This window comes from Synchiropus splendidus, chromosome 6, assembly GCF_027744825.2.
Source record: "Synchiropus splendidus isolate RoL2022-P1 chromosome 6, RoL_Sspl_1.0, whole genome shotgun sequence".
NCBI lineage: Eukaryota > Metazoa > Chordata > Actinopteri > Syngnathiformes > Callionymidae > Synchiropus > Synchiropus splendidus.
This window is the reverse complement of record NC_071339.1, coordinates 16,336,833-16,355,812: the sequence shown is the minus strand read 5'-3', so window position 1 is coordinate 16,355,812 and position 18,980 is coordinate 16,336,833. Positions and strand designations below refer to the sequence as shown.

At 46.7% G+C, this 18,980-nt stretch overlaps 2 protein-coding genes across 2 annotated transcripts in view; one reads left to right on the top strand and one right to left on the bottom strand.

Annotated features, from left to right (window-relative positions):
• Positions 1-1,744, top strand: part of lrig1 (leucine-rich repeats and immunoglobulin-like domains 1) — a 31,964-nt gene extending 30,220 nt beyond the window's left edge. The window contains exons 16-18 of the mRNA XM_053867872.1: positions 2-136; positions 205-450; positions 539-1,744. Of these exons, the coding sequence (XP_053723847.1) occupies positions 2-136; positions 205-450; positions 539-705 (548 nt within the window). The 3' untranslated portion in view covers positions 706-1,744. The remainder of the gene's footprint in view (position 1; positions 137-204; positions 451-538) is intronic.
• A 661-nt stretch (positions 1,745-2,405) lies between these two features.
• slc25a26 (solute carrier family 25 member 26) overlaps positions 2,406-18,980 on the bottom strand; it is a 34,084-nt gene continuing 17,509 nt past the window's right edge. Inside the window, exons 6-10 of the mRNA XM_053869004.1 lie at positions 12,983-13,027; positions 10,583-10,652; positions 8,590-8,654; positions 5,792-5,865; positions 2,406-2,812 (exon numbers count right to left, since the gene is read on the bottom strand). Of these exons, the coding sequence (XP_053724979.1) occupies positions 2,677-2,812; positions 5,792-5,865; positions 8,590-8,654; positions 10,583-10,652; positions 12,983-13,027 (390 nt within the window). The 3' untranslated portion in view covers positions 2,406-2,676. The remainder of the gene's footprint in view (positions 2,813-5,791; positions 5,866-8,589; positions 8,655-10,582; positions 10,653-12,982; positions 13,028-18,980) is intronic.

Below are 18,980 nucleotides of genomic sequence, written 5' to 3'. Positions count from 1 at the left end.
GATGAAACCATCGTCCCTCCGGACGTTCCCAGTTACCTCTCCTCTCAGGGAACGTTGTCCGAGCGGCAGGACGTCTGTATCCGTGTGGACGTGGCTGGAGGATCTCAACCCAACGGTCACATCGTGGACCCGGCCGGTACATGGAGGTCCCAGTCCTTCACTGTGACCCCCAACCCAGGTGTTGACCTCCGTCTCCTTCTGTAGGCTTCGACACCGCCATCGTCTGTGCAGACTGTCTTGACAACGGCGGCAGCTACTCCAAAGACCCCGACTACCTGAGCCACAGCTGCGGGGGTGTCAGCGAGTACCAGCAACACCCGCTGCACCTGTCCCGCTCAGCCTGTCATCCCGAGGAGTCGCAGCACCCGACTCTCTGCAACGGGATCCGACATGACGTAACGTTTCCAAACCAATGCTGCACGTCACGGACAGGTCCAGACGACAGGAATGGTGAGTCGAGACTCTGACGCAGTATTGTGAAGGTGTTCTCGAGTGACATACAATCTCCTGACCTTCTTCTCCATGGTCTGTCCTCCAGCGAACCGAACTTCAGACGAGTCCTTCCACAAACCGGTCAAACTGGCCGGCAACAGACACACAGACATTGAGTGTGAGGCCGAGCTCAGGCAGACTCTGCTGTCGAACGGACACGCCCCCAGAGCCCCTCCACACGAGAGCGCCCCCCTGAGGAGAGCCAGCGACTAGCCGGTGCTCCGGCTCCCCCTCCACCAAAACACGAACTCACAGAGTCGTTTTTTTTTTCTCTTCTTTTGCACTGGGAACCCAACGGCTACCTCACACGAGGCCTGGACTAGCGTGGGGATTCGGGAGGGCGGGGCATCCGGAGCATGAAGGCGGAGCTTGAGTGGGTGGCGTCCCATCTGAGCGTTTTAGCTGTACATATTAAAAACCTTCTTTTGGGAGGAGAGAATAATAATATTAATAAAAGCTCCGAAAATGTGACTCGCATTTGAAGCCTTGAACTTGACCTCTGACCTTGTGACTGTACAGAAGAGTTTGGCTATATTATATTTTACAGAAGAATATTTGCATGAGAGAAACCGAGTGAGTTTTGTTGCTCAGCTTTTGCCAACTGTGGTGCCTTACTGCATGATCAAAACCCGGAAGGTTCCGGTTCACGCCGTCGCACTTGTGAATGGTTTCGCTGGACTCTAACTCGTCCGCTTTGGTGAAGGACTTCGGTACGACTCAAGGAGCTAAAAGCACTTTTAGAAAAGGCTGGAGCAAAAGGGACGAACCTGTTGTGGGTCCGCGGCACTCTCCGTCACCTGATCTGGATTATCTGCTGTAACGTGCCTCGACATTCGCGGCTCTAGAAACGCGGTACGTCTCCTGAAACCACTTTCCTGGTTCCACCCGACCGATCCTGGCGCCGAGGAACGGACGAGGGTAATTTATTGTGCCGAAGTCAAAGCAGAAACGGGGAAATGTCTAACACGGCATTGAAGTGTCTAATAAAATCATTTTTGATATCACACGGCTGCCTCTGTCACTGAAGTTGGAGGGTTGCTGAGCTCTTGGTCGATGAGAGGAGACGGAGCAGAGAGACACCGACGGGACTGGACGGTAGAAGAAGCCAGTGAAGAGGACGGAAAGATCTGGAAGTGAGGGCAGTTCTGAAGAGCAGGACAACATCCCAGTGAGGGGAATAGATGAGCCCGCAGAGAACCTTCAGACCAGATGGCTCCACATGCTCTTGAAGGTTGAGAGGATGATGAGTGGTGGAAAAGCAATAAACTGAACCAGAACTCCTTAGAGGGACCAAGTTGATGATTCGCTGAGAGAGAAGAGAAGAGGTGCCACAGTGTGGATTCATGCTGACAAAAAGAGCATGGTGTAGTCGTAATGGATCTAGAAGAGCCTCAGTGGAGCGACCATGATGTTTGCTGATGATATAGTGACCACCCGTTCAATTACCGGGATTCAATCTGCGAGGGACAGTGAAGAAGAGAGCAAGAGGCGGAGACAACAGAGTGAAGCTTCATAGGAAAGTGGTGGTCACTGCCGTGATGTATGTTCAGAGTCAGAGATGAAGACACTGACAAAGGACCAGATCTGAAACGAGTCCTTCAGAGGGAGAGACAAAGTTAGGGAGGACAGATGGTTTGTGGAGAGGAGAGACAGAATTGCACCAAGCAGGTGATGAAGGTGTGACCAGAGGAGGTTCAGGACTTAGAGTTGCACCAGCTGCAAAGAAGCGTCCAAGAATAGCTTCAACTCTGAGCTTTGACTGACCTGCTGTCAAAGTCACGGGTTCAGCAGCACCAACCGCAGGTTCCTCTTGTGTGGTCTCATTCCTCCTCTAGAACCTTCAATATGGAAGTCAAGCACATTTGAAATATTGAAGAGGAGAAGCTCAGTCTTTCACGAGAGACTCCTGGATGAGTGAGGAGTCGAACTGGGAGGAGACCCCAGTGACCTGGAGCACCACTGTGCTGTCTTTGACACATCAGATCTGTCATGAATTTGAATCATGTAAACTGACATCTTTTTTTTTTTTACAAACACATCTTTAATTTAAAAAGGAAACACTCTTGAGGTGAAGATGTTTTTTTGCAATGGAGAATCAAATATTTCAACAGAAAAGATGAAATAAATAAAGACGACCGCTGCGATATGTGCGGGACAGAAATGCTGACTGGCGGTGGATCCTCCTCAGGTGGTCTCTCCACGGGTTCCTCGGGCGTCCTGCTGAGTCAGCAGCGTGCGGCGAACCTTCTCGTAGGCGCCCAGGAAAATAAAACCTCCCGCGCTGATGAAGGTCATTCTGGGAACGCTGCCCGCAAACAGCCTGAGGAGGAGAGGACCGCGTCAGTTTGGGGGTGAGCCACTGACATGTGAGGAGTGACTCCAGTCACCGCTGAGTCAAATTCAGATTTGATTCTCTGTGTCCTCAAACTGACGTCTGCAGCGACACAACAGTTTAACACTTGGACCAGGAAAAAAAAACAATGTTCATCTGCAGGTTGTTCTATTACATCAAGCGACGACAACTCAAACATGCAAACGGAGTCGAACGAGTCGTACTTGAAGGCTCCAGAGTCATTTCTGTCTCAGAGGGAGACTGGAGGGTCCATGCAGTTAAATGACTTGTGACTCACGACTCCTTCAGGAGCGAGTCATTGCTAGTGTTGCAGACCAACCACAGAGACCAAGTCCAGACTGAGACCAATGAGGAGGATTTTGGTTTCAGTTTGGTCTCACTCTCGACTCTGTCTCAGGTTCACTGACTACATCACTAGTTATTACACTGGCAACAGGTTTGTCTCTTGTATATTATCATGTTTTAGAATGGATTTGTAATAGAGTCATTTTAAAAGTTGAGAGGGATGATAAATAATAATAATAATTAAATGTACTAAAACACAAAAGTATTTATTAATATAAATATTTAGGATAATAAAAACTGTTTTGTTTTAAAAAATGTATCAGAAAAACAGATTTTTGGGGGGAAATAATATAAGAATTATGAAAAATATATGAGAAGATGAATTGACTGAAATGGAAATGAAGAGAAAAATCGACACGTTTTAGTAAAGTTCAGCTGTTTTTGGGATTAGCCCCCCACCACCACCAGCACCACCAGCACCACCATTGTCTCCACATGCCTGAGTGATGGTGGATGCCCCCTCACTCCCCCCCCCCCTCCTCAGCTGGCCCAGTTGTTCGGGGATTTTACCGTTGACTGGATTTCGTGCTGCGTCACACACTTGCTCAACACTCCACGTTTCTCCTGCGACGAACCCAACACCTTCCCGCCTGCCAGACGCCCCCGCGCTCACGTGGTCCGCTCCAGATGTGCGTGACGCAGCATCTGTCCGCCTGTGTGTGTGTGTGTGTTACCGCTTCACTGTCTTGGCTCGGGTTGTCGGTGCAAATCCTGCGTAGAGTTGACTAAAACGGAAAAAAATCTGGGAAAAAAATCAGCTGGAGTTTCTGCTGAGTCAGCAAAAGGTCTCAATTTTGGATCTCCATGGCGAAAAAAAAAACAAAACTCCATTTCCTGTAAGTTTATGCGACTTTTCACCATTAAAGAGAGATGCGCATCAACGTGGTCGACCTCGGATTGTGAGCCATGACGGTCACGTGACGCGAGGTTCCAACTCTTTTCCTGGAAATGTAACGCGTTATGGTCATCAACTCGCAGTCCTCCAGTAGGGGGCGCATCATTGTGTCGCACGTCTGCAAATGTTTCGCCGATTCATCAAGTTGAAAATGTGCCAGTTCAAAGTAGCAGCAACTCTGGGCCACACTTGACACGGCATCCGTCTGCAGCTCGACCATCGGAGGGATCTCGCCGCGCCGCCACAGTGCCGAACACTTTTTTATCCGCTAACTTGAGAAGTGACACACAGGTCTGAGTCGCTCTGGTCCACAGCATGCGTGTCCAGGTCCTGATCTGCTGCCAGTCACATGACACCCGAGTGGAGAATAACTGCGTGTGGACTTTCACTGGGACGTGACCAGTTAGCAGTCGGGTGTGTGTGTGTGTCTGCTGTGAAGACTGGCACAAATAAACACGTCGGCCCTGCACGTTCGAACCTGCTGACACACAAACCTGCCGGGACCACGCACAGGACTATATTAGACCCACAACGAGGGCACGGAACCCGGATCAGGTCCCGTGGTGTTGGGCTCCAAAACAGGTTCGGTGAGTGGGACCAAACCTGAGTTCACACCAGGGTGAGTATGAGATCAGAGAAGGTTTCGCCACTCCTGGTGGCGGTGTGGTGGCCGGGCTGAGGTGAGCGGGGCGGCGCTCGACTGGAGGTCCCAGGGGCCCGGCGCACACGTGGAACCACTCTGGAGCCTCGCTGCTCGCCAATTGGACCTATTACCATAATTGCAGCTTTAAAGCTTCAGCAATTTGTACAAAGCTGCTCGGCCCGACCGCCGGCCCGGAACACGCCACCCCCCTCCTCCTCCTCCACACGCTCGCCCGTGTCCGGTGCTGTGACCGGAGCGCAACAAGTGACGGCGCCGAGGCTCACAGGAAGTAGCCTCGGCCACACTGCTGCGTCACGACTCTGCTGGTCCTGTGAAACGGTGACTTTCTTTTGCCGCACTACACACAACCTGTTTGGTGCGGTGAAGTTACGTTGTGTCACCTCTCACCTTCCCCTTCACTACACTCCTTTTTCTTTGCTCCATTGTGTGCGTCCTATAGTTCATGTTTCTCTGCTCTTATTGTTGCGCTACTTCGCTTTGTTGTGGTACTTTTTTGTGGTTAACTTCACAATACACTGAGGACTTGGCACTTTCACGGTACACAACAGATACTTCTTGTTCGTAGGAAATGTGCTAATAACTTCAGTACTTTTCATTTGAGTTTGACCTTGACCTTTGACCTGTCCTTAGCTCCACGGTGCTCCACTGCATTTTGCTTCAGTTTCTCTGGAGACAAGAGGCTTTCTATCGGGCCTCCCTCTGCTGTGGTGCGCTTCCTTTGGTACACAACAGCCTGGTACTGAAGTAAAGTATTTCAGAAATCTTTCGAGGTACACGGATCTTCTGCGTTTGGAACAGAACACGCTCTGGTTCTGAAGCAGCAGTAACGTGACTCGCTGGAGAGTCGTCCTAGAGAGTCTCACCCCCGTGGGTGAGGAGCTTCTCAGCTGCATCCTGGAGACTCTCCAGCGAGTCACGCCCTTCTCAGGTGAGCTCAGCTCTGCAGGAACAGCTTCATCAGCACGAGTGAGTCGGCGGTAAATCCCCAGGACTAACTTGAAACCGAGTCTGGACCCAACACATCAGGAGTCACTTCACTCACCCCGCGAGTCCCCGGGTCCGCCACACGTGGTAGAGCACCGGCAGGATTTTCCCGCTTGCTGTCGAGGAGCCGGCCTGGACAGAGAGGGACACAGAGGCGTGAGGACCAACAGCTGCTCAAACACACCCGCTGTTTAGTCTTCCACACCGCTCGGACAGCTGGGACCAGGCAGGTGACACCTCTCACTCCAGAAAGTGATGCCCTTCAGACGCCCTTCACACACCGTGACACACTTTTTCCATTCTAAAGATGTTGTTCTTTCATCATGTCATCAACTCCTTTTCCTTTGTTTTTATGTTTGTCATCTGTTTTAGTCGATGAGGTTTGTTCCACTCAATCCAATAAAACGCATTCATTATTATTACTACTATTATTATTATTTTATTATTGTTATTTACTATTATTATTATTATCCATGTTTTAAAATGGTAGCGTCTTTGTGCACCGGAGAAAATCTCTTTCTGTTTTCCTGTCACTCTTCTGAAGTTTCTTTTAAAGACTTTTTCCCCTCAAGCTCACGATAAACATGTTTCTACTTTGATCTATTTTGCTTATTTTCACGTCAGTAAAAGGTTTAATGATGGTGTTCCACACCAGACTGACGTCTGATTATTTGCCGGGTTTCGGTCCAATCGATGTTAAATTTCAACAAGCAGACTTTTGAGTCATTGACCTGTGAGTCATGTTTAGTGAGGAGAGACACTTGTTGCGCAGAGGTAGCTAATGGCTCGGAGCTAGCACCACTGCAGCTGCAGAGACCTCATGCTGAAAGTTCGCAAGCCTCATGATCGGAGAGTTGAAGTTCCGTCGGAAGCTCACCGGACCTTGCTATCGCCAGCGTGAGGTTGGAAAATGTCCCTCCTGCTCTGAACTGTGAGCGATGCAGACGCAGACATGGGAAGGTGTCGCAGCCGTCACAGGGAATGTCATAAACATGGTCACGTAAACGGGACAAGTCCAGTCTTTATCCCAGAGAATGTTTTCCTCGGCCGCTGCAGGAACCCAGTGGAACAAGCCCCGACACCTCCGACTTCCTCCAGACCCGAGGCCTGACCTCGCCATCGAGAGAACACAGAGCCAGTATCTCGCCTGTCCCAGCTCCCCAGGGGCAGTGGGGCCACCTTCTATGTGATTTCTTTTTTTTTTTTTTTCAGACATTTTGCTGAGGTGCATAGTTGTTTTTATAATAATTATTATTAGTCATCATTGTTATAACAATAGTAACTACTCTTATTATTCGTTTCAAACTTTGCTTTAGTGGACAGCAGTACTGACATGCTCAGATTTTTCAGATGATTTTTTTGTGATAAGAGTCTGTTTTATAATTGCTATTATTATTTTATTTATTATTGACTAACCTCCCATTTTGTGTGTGTGTGTGATGTTTTGTGATGGATGAATTCAAATTATTATGTGATCATTAATTTTATCATGAACCTTACCTTGGTTCTATTTCTTCCTATTTAATTTCATTTTATTTAATTTTCTGTCACATAGATTTGGAAAAAATGTAAATAAAACAAATATGTCATTTCATTTGCAGCACACACAGAGGAGAAAAATGATCTGTCCAACTTAACATGCCAAAGGACTCATTTTAGAAATAGATATTTGAAAGAAAATGCTGTGTATTTGTGGCTCTCATATTAACAGTAAGAGCTCCAACCATTTTTTTCTTCACAGCCATGTTGGAATGTTGAGCGTCTATTGTGACAAAGTCACACTATATGCCAGAAAAAAGTTTTAATAAAGGTACTAAAGTGGTATCACAGTGAACAACAAAGTGACGTAAAGAGGTCAGAGGTCAGACACAGCTGTTCAGCTTCAGGGCCACTTCATCGGATGTTTTTCCCGCAGAAGCTTCTCGTAACTGACGATTCCCGTACACACACACACACACACACTGAGGGAAGCCAGACTTGCGGGGGCACAGCCAAGAGTGAACAAGGAGGTGAGGAGGACAGCAATAACCAGACCTTCCTCTGACACACTCACACACGCATGTGTGTCCCTCCGCATCCCTCGTCCTCTCAGATCAACTTGTGTGCCTGTAAGTCTTCGCCTGACAGTGTTTAGAACTGTGTGTGTGTCTGCGTGGGGGGGTGGGTTATACTGCCTCGTGGGGACCAATTCTTGACAAAACACTATCCTTGTGGGGACCGTATGTCTTCGTGGGACCTTTTCCCGGTCCAAACCTTGATTTGAGGATGACAACTTCAAAATAACTGGGTCTTAACAATAAGTTTGGTCCAGAGTCCTGGTTAAGGTGAGCCATATGTTTTGGATGGTTAAGTTTAGGGTGAGAGGCTGGGACCAGCAGTGATGTGTCTCCTCCTCTGGTATCTTCTTCACAGCTGGCATCAACTTTTCCTCCACCATCCTACCAGCTGGTGTTCACCTCAGATGGTGTGTGTGTCTTGGACACTATTGTTTGCTTCCTCACGGTTCACCACCGACTTCACCTTGAGGCTCACACAGACGTCTTCCTGCCCATCGCTCAACACTTTGTTCCCACCCGCCGTAAAGTTTCTGAATCAACTGCAGACATTCAAACCTGAACCCTGTGATCTTCAAGTAGTTGCGAGTCAGCCCAAGGTCTGGGCCACATAAAATCAACAGGAGGCCTGGATTTGGCCTTGCATTAGACATCTTTATGAGTTTTGAGGAAGTGAGCTGAGCTAAGAGCTGATGAGCCACTGAGAGGAAAAACCACACATATTCATATTTTATTGTGTTGGCACTCCAATTACCAGAGTGTGTGTGTGTGCGTGCGTGTGTTGTGTGTTGTGTGTGTGTACCTTGGCCAGCATGATCCTGGTCTTGGCCACATCCAGAGGCGTGGTGACGAAGGCAGCGATGGCACCTATAGACATAAAAGGAAGCGTGAACATCACCAGCTGCTCCCTCGGTCCCCACAAGACTCCTCCATCATGAGAACTGAAGCAGCCAATGACTGGAGCGGAGCTCAGCGTCCTAAAAACGACAAGGTTCCTTCACACGGGACACTTCCTGTCATGAGACCACACAAACACACTCGGGTTCCCACAACTCACATTTGAGTCCTCACAAGGTTCCAGACACTTTTATAGACAAACTCTCGTGGATTCCAGCAGTGTGTGTGTGTGTGTGTGTGTGTCAGCAAATGGCTGTAAGGACAACCAAACGGGACGGTGGTGAGGAAGTGGTGGGATCAGTGCGGTTTAACACGCCGTAACGTTTTACTGGAGCGGATTTTAATGATTTCTCATTCGCCGCGGCGATAAAAAAGACACCAGACAGAGCAGCTGTCTCGCTGCGGGCGGACCTCGGCGAATGAGACGCAGCGCGTGGTGAGGACTGGAAGGATGAAGGGGAGAGTCAGGCCCCTCCAGGTGCCAGTCTTCTGTGGGAGGGGCAACGTGAGGCTCGGGGCCATATGGAGCCGTTGACGGTTCAGGTTTAGAAGTCTAACATATCTTTAAAAATAATAATCATCATGAAAAATGTTTTGACTTCATCCATTATTTGAAAGTAAAAACACATGGAGGGAGAGCTTTAGTTTCAGGCTGAAATGTTGAATTATTGCTTCTATCGACTTTAACCGCCTCAGTACTTTTTATTACACGTTTACTTACTACAAGATACAACTTCATACGCTTTTTCTTTGGGGAGAGATTTTCCCTCTTTTCCCTCACCCTGCCCCTCCAAAACTGACAGAAAAATCATCATGAATATTTTTAGTAAATAGCACTTCATCATCTTCATGTGTCTCTTAGTTCTTTTACTAAATAATTCATAGATTAAATGTATAAAAAAATGTTACTTGAGCATGCATAACCGTTTTACGTTCCACATTGCAGTGTTTTCTGTCACGTTGGAGCATTCTCTTCTTCCTTCCTTCTGTCTTCCGCTGCTTTTTTCATGTTCTTTTTTTCATTTTTTCATAAGAATTACCACTTTATACCAGTCACAATATATTTTCTCTTTCTTAAGTCCTTTTACTTTTACAACATTGACAATATTGATAATATCAGTAAAATATTCTAGCTCGGAATGTTTAATTTTCTTCTTAGATTTTTATCAATTCTTCAACACGAGACTTGATCTATTTTTTTCTCCGCCATATTTTACAATTATGTTTCTGTTGTTGCTGTTGTCAGGATTTCGTACAATAGCAAAAACTCAAATGTTAACTGTGAAATCACATCAAATGCTTGTTAAGTGATTTTACAGTTTTTTTTAAACATTGACATGACAATTTCCTTTGTAAATCTTACCCTCCTCATGCCAGTGTAACTCAATTCATTTCCCGCTGTTAAACCCAGAAAAATAAATAATATACAAAATTTTAGAAGGAAGAAGGAGCATAGCTACATTTTCTTCTGAACGCAAAGTGGTGATATCAGTGCAGCCTTGGTCATCCTGCCCACTCTAAAGTGTCAAATGACCACCTGGATTTTTAAACAGATGAATGACAAGTGTGGTGCCCCCTGGTGCCGCATCACGACCGTGGCACATTCTGCGGCTGGTTTACATCTGAATCCTGCTTTGGTTCTGCTGCAGCGATCTCTTCCCAGACATACTTCAGGCGCCGCAGCTCAGGGGGTCACACAGCTGCGGGAGCCCCCACACCACCACCCTTCCACCCCTGCACTCGCTTCTTCCATCTGACCAAGTCTAACAGAGAATATTTTGGCTTCTTTCGTCCGTCTCTTCACTGAGATTCCTCTGTGTGAATACATTTGTCACACCGCTCTCTCACTCCGCTCCATCCCTCCCTCCCCTCCCATATGAGCGTGTAATCCCCTGCACCTGCAAAAGCTCCGCACACCGCCGACTGCCAAGAGTGGAGAGTATGACCTTCCCTCTGCGACCACAGACTCTGGGAATAGAAGAGCAGGAGGATAAAGAAAGAAGGGAAGAGACAAAGAGTGGAGCAGAGCGAGAGATGGAGGGAGAGAAAGAGAGAGCAAGGGTTGTCGTTAGGGGAAATGTCAGAAACATTGAAAACACATTGTGAACTCTGCTCAGATTGTGGGTCGCTGCCGGCTGCTGGGAAATGACTATTTTTGTGTTTGTTGCCACTTTCCCAAGATGCATGCTGGGACAGGAGGGGCAACCCAGCAAAAGTCGCAGCATCCAGACCTCCACAGGAGTCTTATTGTCTTACGCTGCTCCGAGGTCGCAGGGGCAGCAGCCAAAGTGAAGAGGTCCAGACTTCCCTCTCCTCCAGAACTTCACAGAGGTGCGCTGGATCTGCCCTGGGGCCTCCTCTCACGTGAACATCTCACCACCAAACTCGGCTTCCCTTCACAGCGGTTCAACTGCTGAGACTCACGTGAATGAGTCAGCTTCATCTCAGGGAGAAGTGAACGTAAGACACAAAGCTTGTGCCAAAAATGCCCAGTGCCTTGACCAAGGGCGCCCCCCACCTTGCACTAATAGGCTGGAGCAGACTCCTCCCCCCACAACTGAAGGAACTAAGCAGAAGGAAACGAACAAAGGAACGTGCCGTGAACCACTTCCTGGGGGTTACGTGCAGTTCATCCAAGTGCAGTCAACAAGTTTGCGAACCGCTGACCGACATCAAGGTCGCAAACGTTTGTCTTTGAAATGCAAAACTTTGCGACAACAATAGGAAGTTGGCAGTAATTTGTTCCCCGGTTATTCAGGGATTAAGTGGCCAGATTGAGATTTAGCATTTCAAACACAGCAGAGAAAACAAACACAGCAGGGACCAGGAATGGGAAGCAAATGTGAAGTGGCTACTGAGCGAAACCACCTGAAGACCCATGTGAGAGGAGCCGGAGTCCAGGCCGTGCTGGGGCAGCTGTGCTGCCTTCAGGCGCCGTAGGTACGATCACTTCTCAAGGAGAGCAATCCAGAAACAGCATGGAGCCATTACACGTATTTTCTTTACTGCCCCCTCATGAGCTTAATCGGTTATCTCTCCTCTCCGTCACAAGGTGAGCCACACATGCAAACACATAGACACACACGCACAAGCACACACCCACCCACATGCACACACACACACACGCACACACGCACACACACACACACACACACACACAAACACACACACACGTGTATTCCATTAAGAGGAAGAGTTTGGAGATCAAACGTCTCCTGCTGAGGATTCCTCACTGCGCTCCCATCTCATGAATAAAGACGAGGTGAACTCGGGAAACACTCGGTGACCTCTTGACTTCAGGGTCAGGGTGAGCACCTGGAAGACTTCCTGCAGGGGGAGGAGTCTTGTAATTGTTGTGGCTCAATTTGGAAGGATCGAGTTGAAGACCCCAGGAACGTGAAAGTGAAAGAGTTCAAAGTTCACTCAGTTTGTTTTCTTCTCATCAACTTCTCACTGAGTGATTCATGAAGGAGCTTCAGAGATGTTCCTCCAGTTCCACCAGTCAGCTCATCACTGACTGGTGGATTTCTCCTCTCACCTTTGGTCACCAGCAATGGAGTGACTCAAAGAACAAGAGTTTCTAATTGTGGATTTGCTGAGAGAGAAGCTCAGTCATCCAGGCGAGACTCAGAAGAGAGCCTCTGCTGCCCCAGGAGAAAGCTCTTGGTTGTCCTTGGAACACCTCAGGATTCCCCCAGAAGAGCTGGAGCCCACAGGAGAGAAGGCCTGTCCGGCTTCAGCTGCAGCCTCCACAACCTCAGATAAGAGGAAGAAAATCTCTGACCTTTAATCCTTCACTTGGATCTGAGTGGCCTCCTATGAAGTACCCTCCCACAACAAAGTGACTTAGAAGTGACTGACGTCCCTAAGAATTAGGACTGTGCTTCATGACGTTACTCTTTACTTTACGTCACGTGTCAAGTCAACGTAAGCGTCATTGGCTGCCGTGCTGTGTTGTGTTTCCTGCATATCGAGTGTCGGAGATGTTTCGTAAATGCTAGCTCCAGCGTTTTTGGAACCTCTTGCAACAACGCTGATAATGTTACTTGGTTTGGTGAACCAACAGAGAAGAAATGGGCCCAGGTGAAGACGTCCCCAAAGATGGAGGGAAAACAAAGCCTCAAAGTATCTAAACACGAACGATCAGGACGTTCTGTTGTTATGAGGACTGTGTTAGAGGTCAGCAACTCCACTTTATCAAGGAGGGCAGCTGATGGGGGGACAAAGAAACATTTGCTGAACGCACACAGACAGACAGACAGACAGACAAACAGACAGACACAGCAAAAAAAACTCACCTTAAAATACTCCCAGAGTGGAAACTGCACCAGAGAAAACGGGATCTGGAAAAGAGAAAGAAGAAAAGAGATTTTTTCTGTTTAATCTGTCTTTAGATGAGCTGTTGGTAACTGAGGCATCTCCACCCGCTCCACCCTGCCTGCACTCTCTTCTTCAACTTCTGTCCTCTTAAAGAAAATCAAGGAGCTCCTCCCATTATTTATGTGTATAGTCTGTATATATTTGATGATTCAACTATGATGGAGTCACAACCCACAAGTGGTGCAGGACTTCTGCCTCCATTTTATGAACCATTTCACCGTGGTTCCCTTCACTTCTCTGGGAAAGCTTCAGCTCTTCATCGGAGTGGTGGTCTGGATTATCCACTCAGCTTGTTCCACAGCGTTGGCAGAGCAGAGGATGATGGGAGTCTTTCCAAACAAGGCCAGAGAGCAAAATAAATAACGTGACAGTGATTTGTGTTATCGGCCTTTGATCGAGGAACGAGTGAATCACTGTTCCGCCCGAGTCGCCGCCTCCCGCCGGCCTGGTTCAGACGGAACACGTGGACTCTGTTTATTCCAGTTAACAAGCTTTTTGAGCTTTTCGTCGCATAGATACTGAGCTCATGTAAACTTCGCTCGGAATCAGATCAACGTGGAGGAGATGGCTGCTGAGTCAGCAGTCTGTGAGGCAGGATAAAAGTCTCACAAGAGTGCAGACCGCTCAAGAGCTGAGGTCGTGGAAGTTCATGTCAGGAAAAGACGGCTGTGACTTCCACCTGCTGACACACCGTCAAGTGTTTCAACAAACACATGCATGGACACAATGGATGGGCTTCAAACCATCCATTTGAATGAATTGGAAACTGCAGTCAGGTGTGGGGGCAGCTGCTGGAGTAAAGAGGGCCAGATTTCCTCCAGCTCTTCAACGAAAGGTTCACCTGAGACACATCAGTCCCGGGGCCTCCTCCCAGTCTAACACCTCACTAGTGGTGGAGTCTCTCCTCACAGACCCTCTCAGGGAACATCCTGAAAAGCTGGTGACAGGTGAGTTGAGAAATCCCCTGAGAGCTTTTTCTTCTGGCTCAGATCTTTCTCCACCGCTTTAGACCACCTGGCTGAATCTCCATCCTTCCCAGAGACACTTGAGCTCCTCCACCCTCAGGAGCAAGCAACCTCTAGTCACCATGGTTCCATGGACAACCTCTCTGAGGACACAACTACATCAAAGCTGGTGGAGGCGCAGGCTCCATCTTGAAGAGCAGTTTGTCAGACTGACTTTGCATGTTTCCCAACAGCTGCAGAAGAAGGTTCTGGCGAGCAGAGACGTTCAGATGGAAACGTTCTGGTCCGGCCTCAGCTGGCAGACAGAAGCAAAGTTGCTCTTTCAAACAGAAATAAAGCCGTCTTTTATTATCTGCAGGATTTATTCAGCCTTTTCTCCACAGCGGGGAACGAACGCGGTCTTCAGCCACTGACGCTAAGTGGAACATGTTGTTCTCCAAGGAAGGGCACAGAGAGTGAAAGTGAACATGCTCTGACACGTTCGAGACTCCAGCAGAAGCTTACAAGATCCACCAGAGAAGACTCTCTCACGAACGACTCAGCAAAGAGTGAATAAATCATCAGCCAGCTGGCTCAATGCAAACATTTTCATCGGTTTCATTTCATAAAGATCAATGGACTAAATGTATTCTAAATAATTCTACATTTTTTATCTATAAGTTTTTAACTAAAAACAATATAATAATTATAGATATTCTTGGAAATGAATAAAAATCACATTTTAAATATGTATATTTATATTATATATATATATATATATATATATATATATATATATATATATATATATATATATATATATATATATATATATATATTTTTTTTTTTTTTTTTTTTTTTTTTTTTTCTCATTTTCATCTCAAACAGAAAATGTAAAAAATATTATGATGAATTTTTAACTCTTTCATTCTTCTTCACCCAAATACATTTAGGGCCAGTTTTTGCTTAAAGGTAATGATCTTGATCACTATGACATATTATTTATTGTGATACTTACATTTTAAATGTTTTTTTTTAAATTCAACATTCAAAAGCACTATTGCATGATCTAAATATTAAAGCAACACTGATGTTACATTTAACGTGGTATTGGCCAGAATCCCTGAACACAGTGAAAAGCATTGTTCAGACAAAAGATTTTAGCTCTCAAAAAAGTGTATTTCATATGTATAACTTTTTTTCACCTTCAAGAAGTTAAACCGCCAAGCAATTGATTCTCCTTACAGAAATCCCCACTTCAGAATGAAATGATGACACTTCTGAATCCTCCTTCCTCTTAAAGCAACATAAACATTTCAACATCTCTTTCTCCCACAGAGCCCAAATAAAAAAAAAAAGTTTGCTCATGAAAACATCTGAACTGTGACAGCTCATCTTCCAGCTCTCGTTCACCAGTCAAGCGTTGGATAGAATCTCTTCAAAGATGGCCGACCATAAATTAAATCACGGAGCGACTTTAAATCAGAGCGAGGAGACGCAGGAAGACAGACGCTTCAAAGAATCCCAGAAGACAAATCCGCCTGAGATTCATGTCTCCGCTTGACACGCTTGGCACCGAGCTCCAGTGTGTGTGTGTGTGTTGCCGGGCAGAACCGCCACACATGGTCCCGTTTAAGAAGAAGAAAGAAGGTTCCTCCACGAGCCCATGTGAGGTGATCGGCTCCAGCTGGGCGTCTTTGTTTGAGTACACGTCAAAATCCTGGGCCAGATAATTCCTTCGATCACAAACCAATTGTTGTCTGATCGCCTCGCGTCAACAAGTCGAATCCAGAAGATGTAATTTGTAAACTGTAAGGTTTAGTTCGTGAATTCATGGCATCACGTATGAATATCATCATATATCAATCGCGCATCTTTTGGAGCATGTTTGTGCTCGTGAGGGTTTCCTCCTGTAATGGTTCATTGATCGCCCCAAATTGTTCGTTGGTACAGTAGTTCATCTAAGATCGGGATGTCCACCGCCTCTCGCCCCAAGTAGCTGGGATGGACTCTAACCCCAAATGCTTTTAGTAAAGAAAAAAAAAGGGAATTCCACCCCGTCCCTTTAAGTTCTGTTTGTCTTGAATTTCTACTTATGAATGAAGTATTTCAGACACATGACGTGGCAACTCGCCTTGAAAAGAACATAGCTAGCATCCAGAAAAAACACGCTACGTTTTCCTCCGCCACAATCAGGAACTAGTTTCTATGCTAGCTTTGTATTAGCCAACCAGAAAGGAGACTGTTGGTACCTCATGATGTAAACAGTTCAATACAGGATTCGGTGACGAAGACAGTTGAGGGGGAACATGTTTCTGTGTGTATTTGACTCATGAAGAAGTGCACACAGTTCTTGTTTGATTCTAAAAAGTGTTGCGGGAGTTCCTCCAGGCAGGAGCGTCCCAGGACCTGCCACAAGTGTGCAGCCCAGCTGCTCTCCAGGGACCACATTCCTCCGCCGGGAGACACATGACCACCACTCTGCAGTGAAAATGTCACGCGCACTAAATCGAGCCCATGCGGATGACAGGCGTCTGAGCAGCCGCGCCAGAGCGACGGGCTGTCAGGTGTAATCTGACGCAGTGAGGCCCTCGCCCAGCATCCTAGTTAGCCACGTTAGCGGCAGCTTTATTAGCATTCAGAGCAGCGCCGGCTGTCACGGGCCCTTAGGTGCTCGGAGGAGGGACAGAAAAACACATGTCAGAATACATCCAGAGAGAGTTTGATAGCAGCAGCAGTGCTGGGCCGCAATTTGACAAATGACTTTTAATGGGTCGGACTGAAGCTGCTGCATACAGATGAGGAGCCAGGAGGGAGGGAAGGGAAGCGCCGCAGGGAGGGACGCCGTCCTTGCTAGGTCTCGTCCAGACTCAAACCCCATTCAAAGATACTTTTTCTGCTTCACCAAAATCAGCTATCTGTCGTAGAAATGAAAACTGCACCTGTTGCTCACTAGTCCACAGGTAGGCCAGTGTTAAAGATAAGCTAACACAAGACAGCATCACTGAGCTAGTGGCTACACTGAAGTAACACACTGCTAACTGATCCAAGAGATCCAGACATAGATATGAATCTTTCATGTTATAAAATACATCACCAGTCATTGAAAGTTTAAGAGTCAGAACTGCAGGTTGGAGCCAAACTGTGTGGAGGCTAACAAGTATCTGGGTTCGTCTGGATTAAAGGTGAGAGTTCAGCCATCCAGGAGAGACTCAGAGTAGAGCTACTGCTCTGAGCATGACGCCACCTCACCTCACAATTTAATGCAAAAATATTCACCGAAAAATATTACATTTCTGTGAACTTTACTCATTTTGAAAACCCAGCAGGGAGAACATGCAAACTCCACCCAGAGAGGTGAAGAGCTGGATTCAAACCCTGACCCTTCTTGCTGAAAGGCAGCAGTGCTAACCATTCCGCTTCTGTACCACCCTACAGTATTTTATTAATAGTCTCATAATTTGCAAATATTTGGAACTGTTTTTCCTCCTGTGTTTACTTTTTATTTCTGTTTCTGATGATAGCAATGTTCGTGCAGACAGTGTCATCAGAACGACATGGTTACTTCTGCCAAGCAGACCAGACAAGTCACGTTAAACACTCAAGTCGCGACGGACGTTGCCATTTGGAAAAACCTCCCACTGTTGAGAAGAATTCTACAAATGTGGTGGTGGAAGCGAGAGCATGTGCTGGACGTCGCAAACGAACAACAGATGTTGTGTGGATTTTTAAGTCAATCCAGTGAACATTTCAGAGTCAGAGTCCAAATAATCTGTTTAATTTTCCTCAGCAGGTTTCACAATCACATGTGTGCACTTGATCAACATCCAACATGAGCGAGCCAACCAACCGCCTCTGCTGTTGGCAACACTGAACACCAGAGACTGCACTTTATCGTGAGAGTTTAAGCTGAGACTTCTGCACACCTTTCGCTAGAGGTGGGCACCTGGAGTGTGTGCATGCACCTGGCTGATCCTCACTTGTGGGGACCAATTATTGACAAAAAAAAACTGTCCTTGTGAGGACCTTCTGCCAATTTGGGGACATTGGGCTGGACCCCACAAATCCAAACCTCAATTTAACTTGGTCATTATAAATTGGGAGTAGGTTTGGTTCAGAGTCCTGGTAAAGGTTATTTTTATTATTAAGGTTAGCCATTTGGTTTAGGGTGAGAGGCTGGGGAAAACATTATGGCGATGAGTGGTCCTCACACAGGCAGAAATACAAACGTGTGTGTGTGTGCGCAGTGCGAGTGTGCACGTGTGTGTTGGTGAGATCTGCTGATGCGTTCACCATCTGACTTCCATCTGCTTCAGTTTAAGTCTCTTCTCTCTCTTCCAGAATCCAAGTCGAGAGAGTTGGCAAGTTTGTGTTGGTCAGTTTTGGTGGGGTCACAGGTCATTTCAGATTGTGTTAATGCTGGTATAAGGAGTCAGCTGGAATGACTGAGATGCTGTTGATCAGCAGGAATTCAGGCTCCTTGAGAGAGCGGAACAAAAGTCAAACTAAACTTAAACCAATCGAATATTGTCATGGAACTGGTTGAGCTGTTCGACTCCTCTGATAATCGATGATGAATCCCTTGTCTGTGTAGTGTGGTTTGAATTTACATTCAGACGTGGTGACTTTTGTACTTTTTGAATAATTCTAATTATCTAATCGAATTGTGAAATATCACCACACTCATCATGCAGAGCTCCTCTCATGCTTGCTGCACTCAGTCCTTTTGCTGGCCGCCATTTTTGTTTATTTCAGTGAGGAAAAGGAAATAAATAAATCAATAAAGCTGTATTATTCTAAGTAGTATTCATTTTTCTTGCCATCAACTAATGTGATTCACTTTCGTCCATATTTCTGTTAGGACTTTAGGAGGCTTCTCATGGACATAACCCTTTCCCCAGCCTCTCCCCCTAAACCTAACCATCCAAAACACATGGCTCACCTTGACCAGGACTCTGAACCGAGGTGTAGG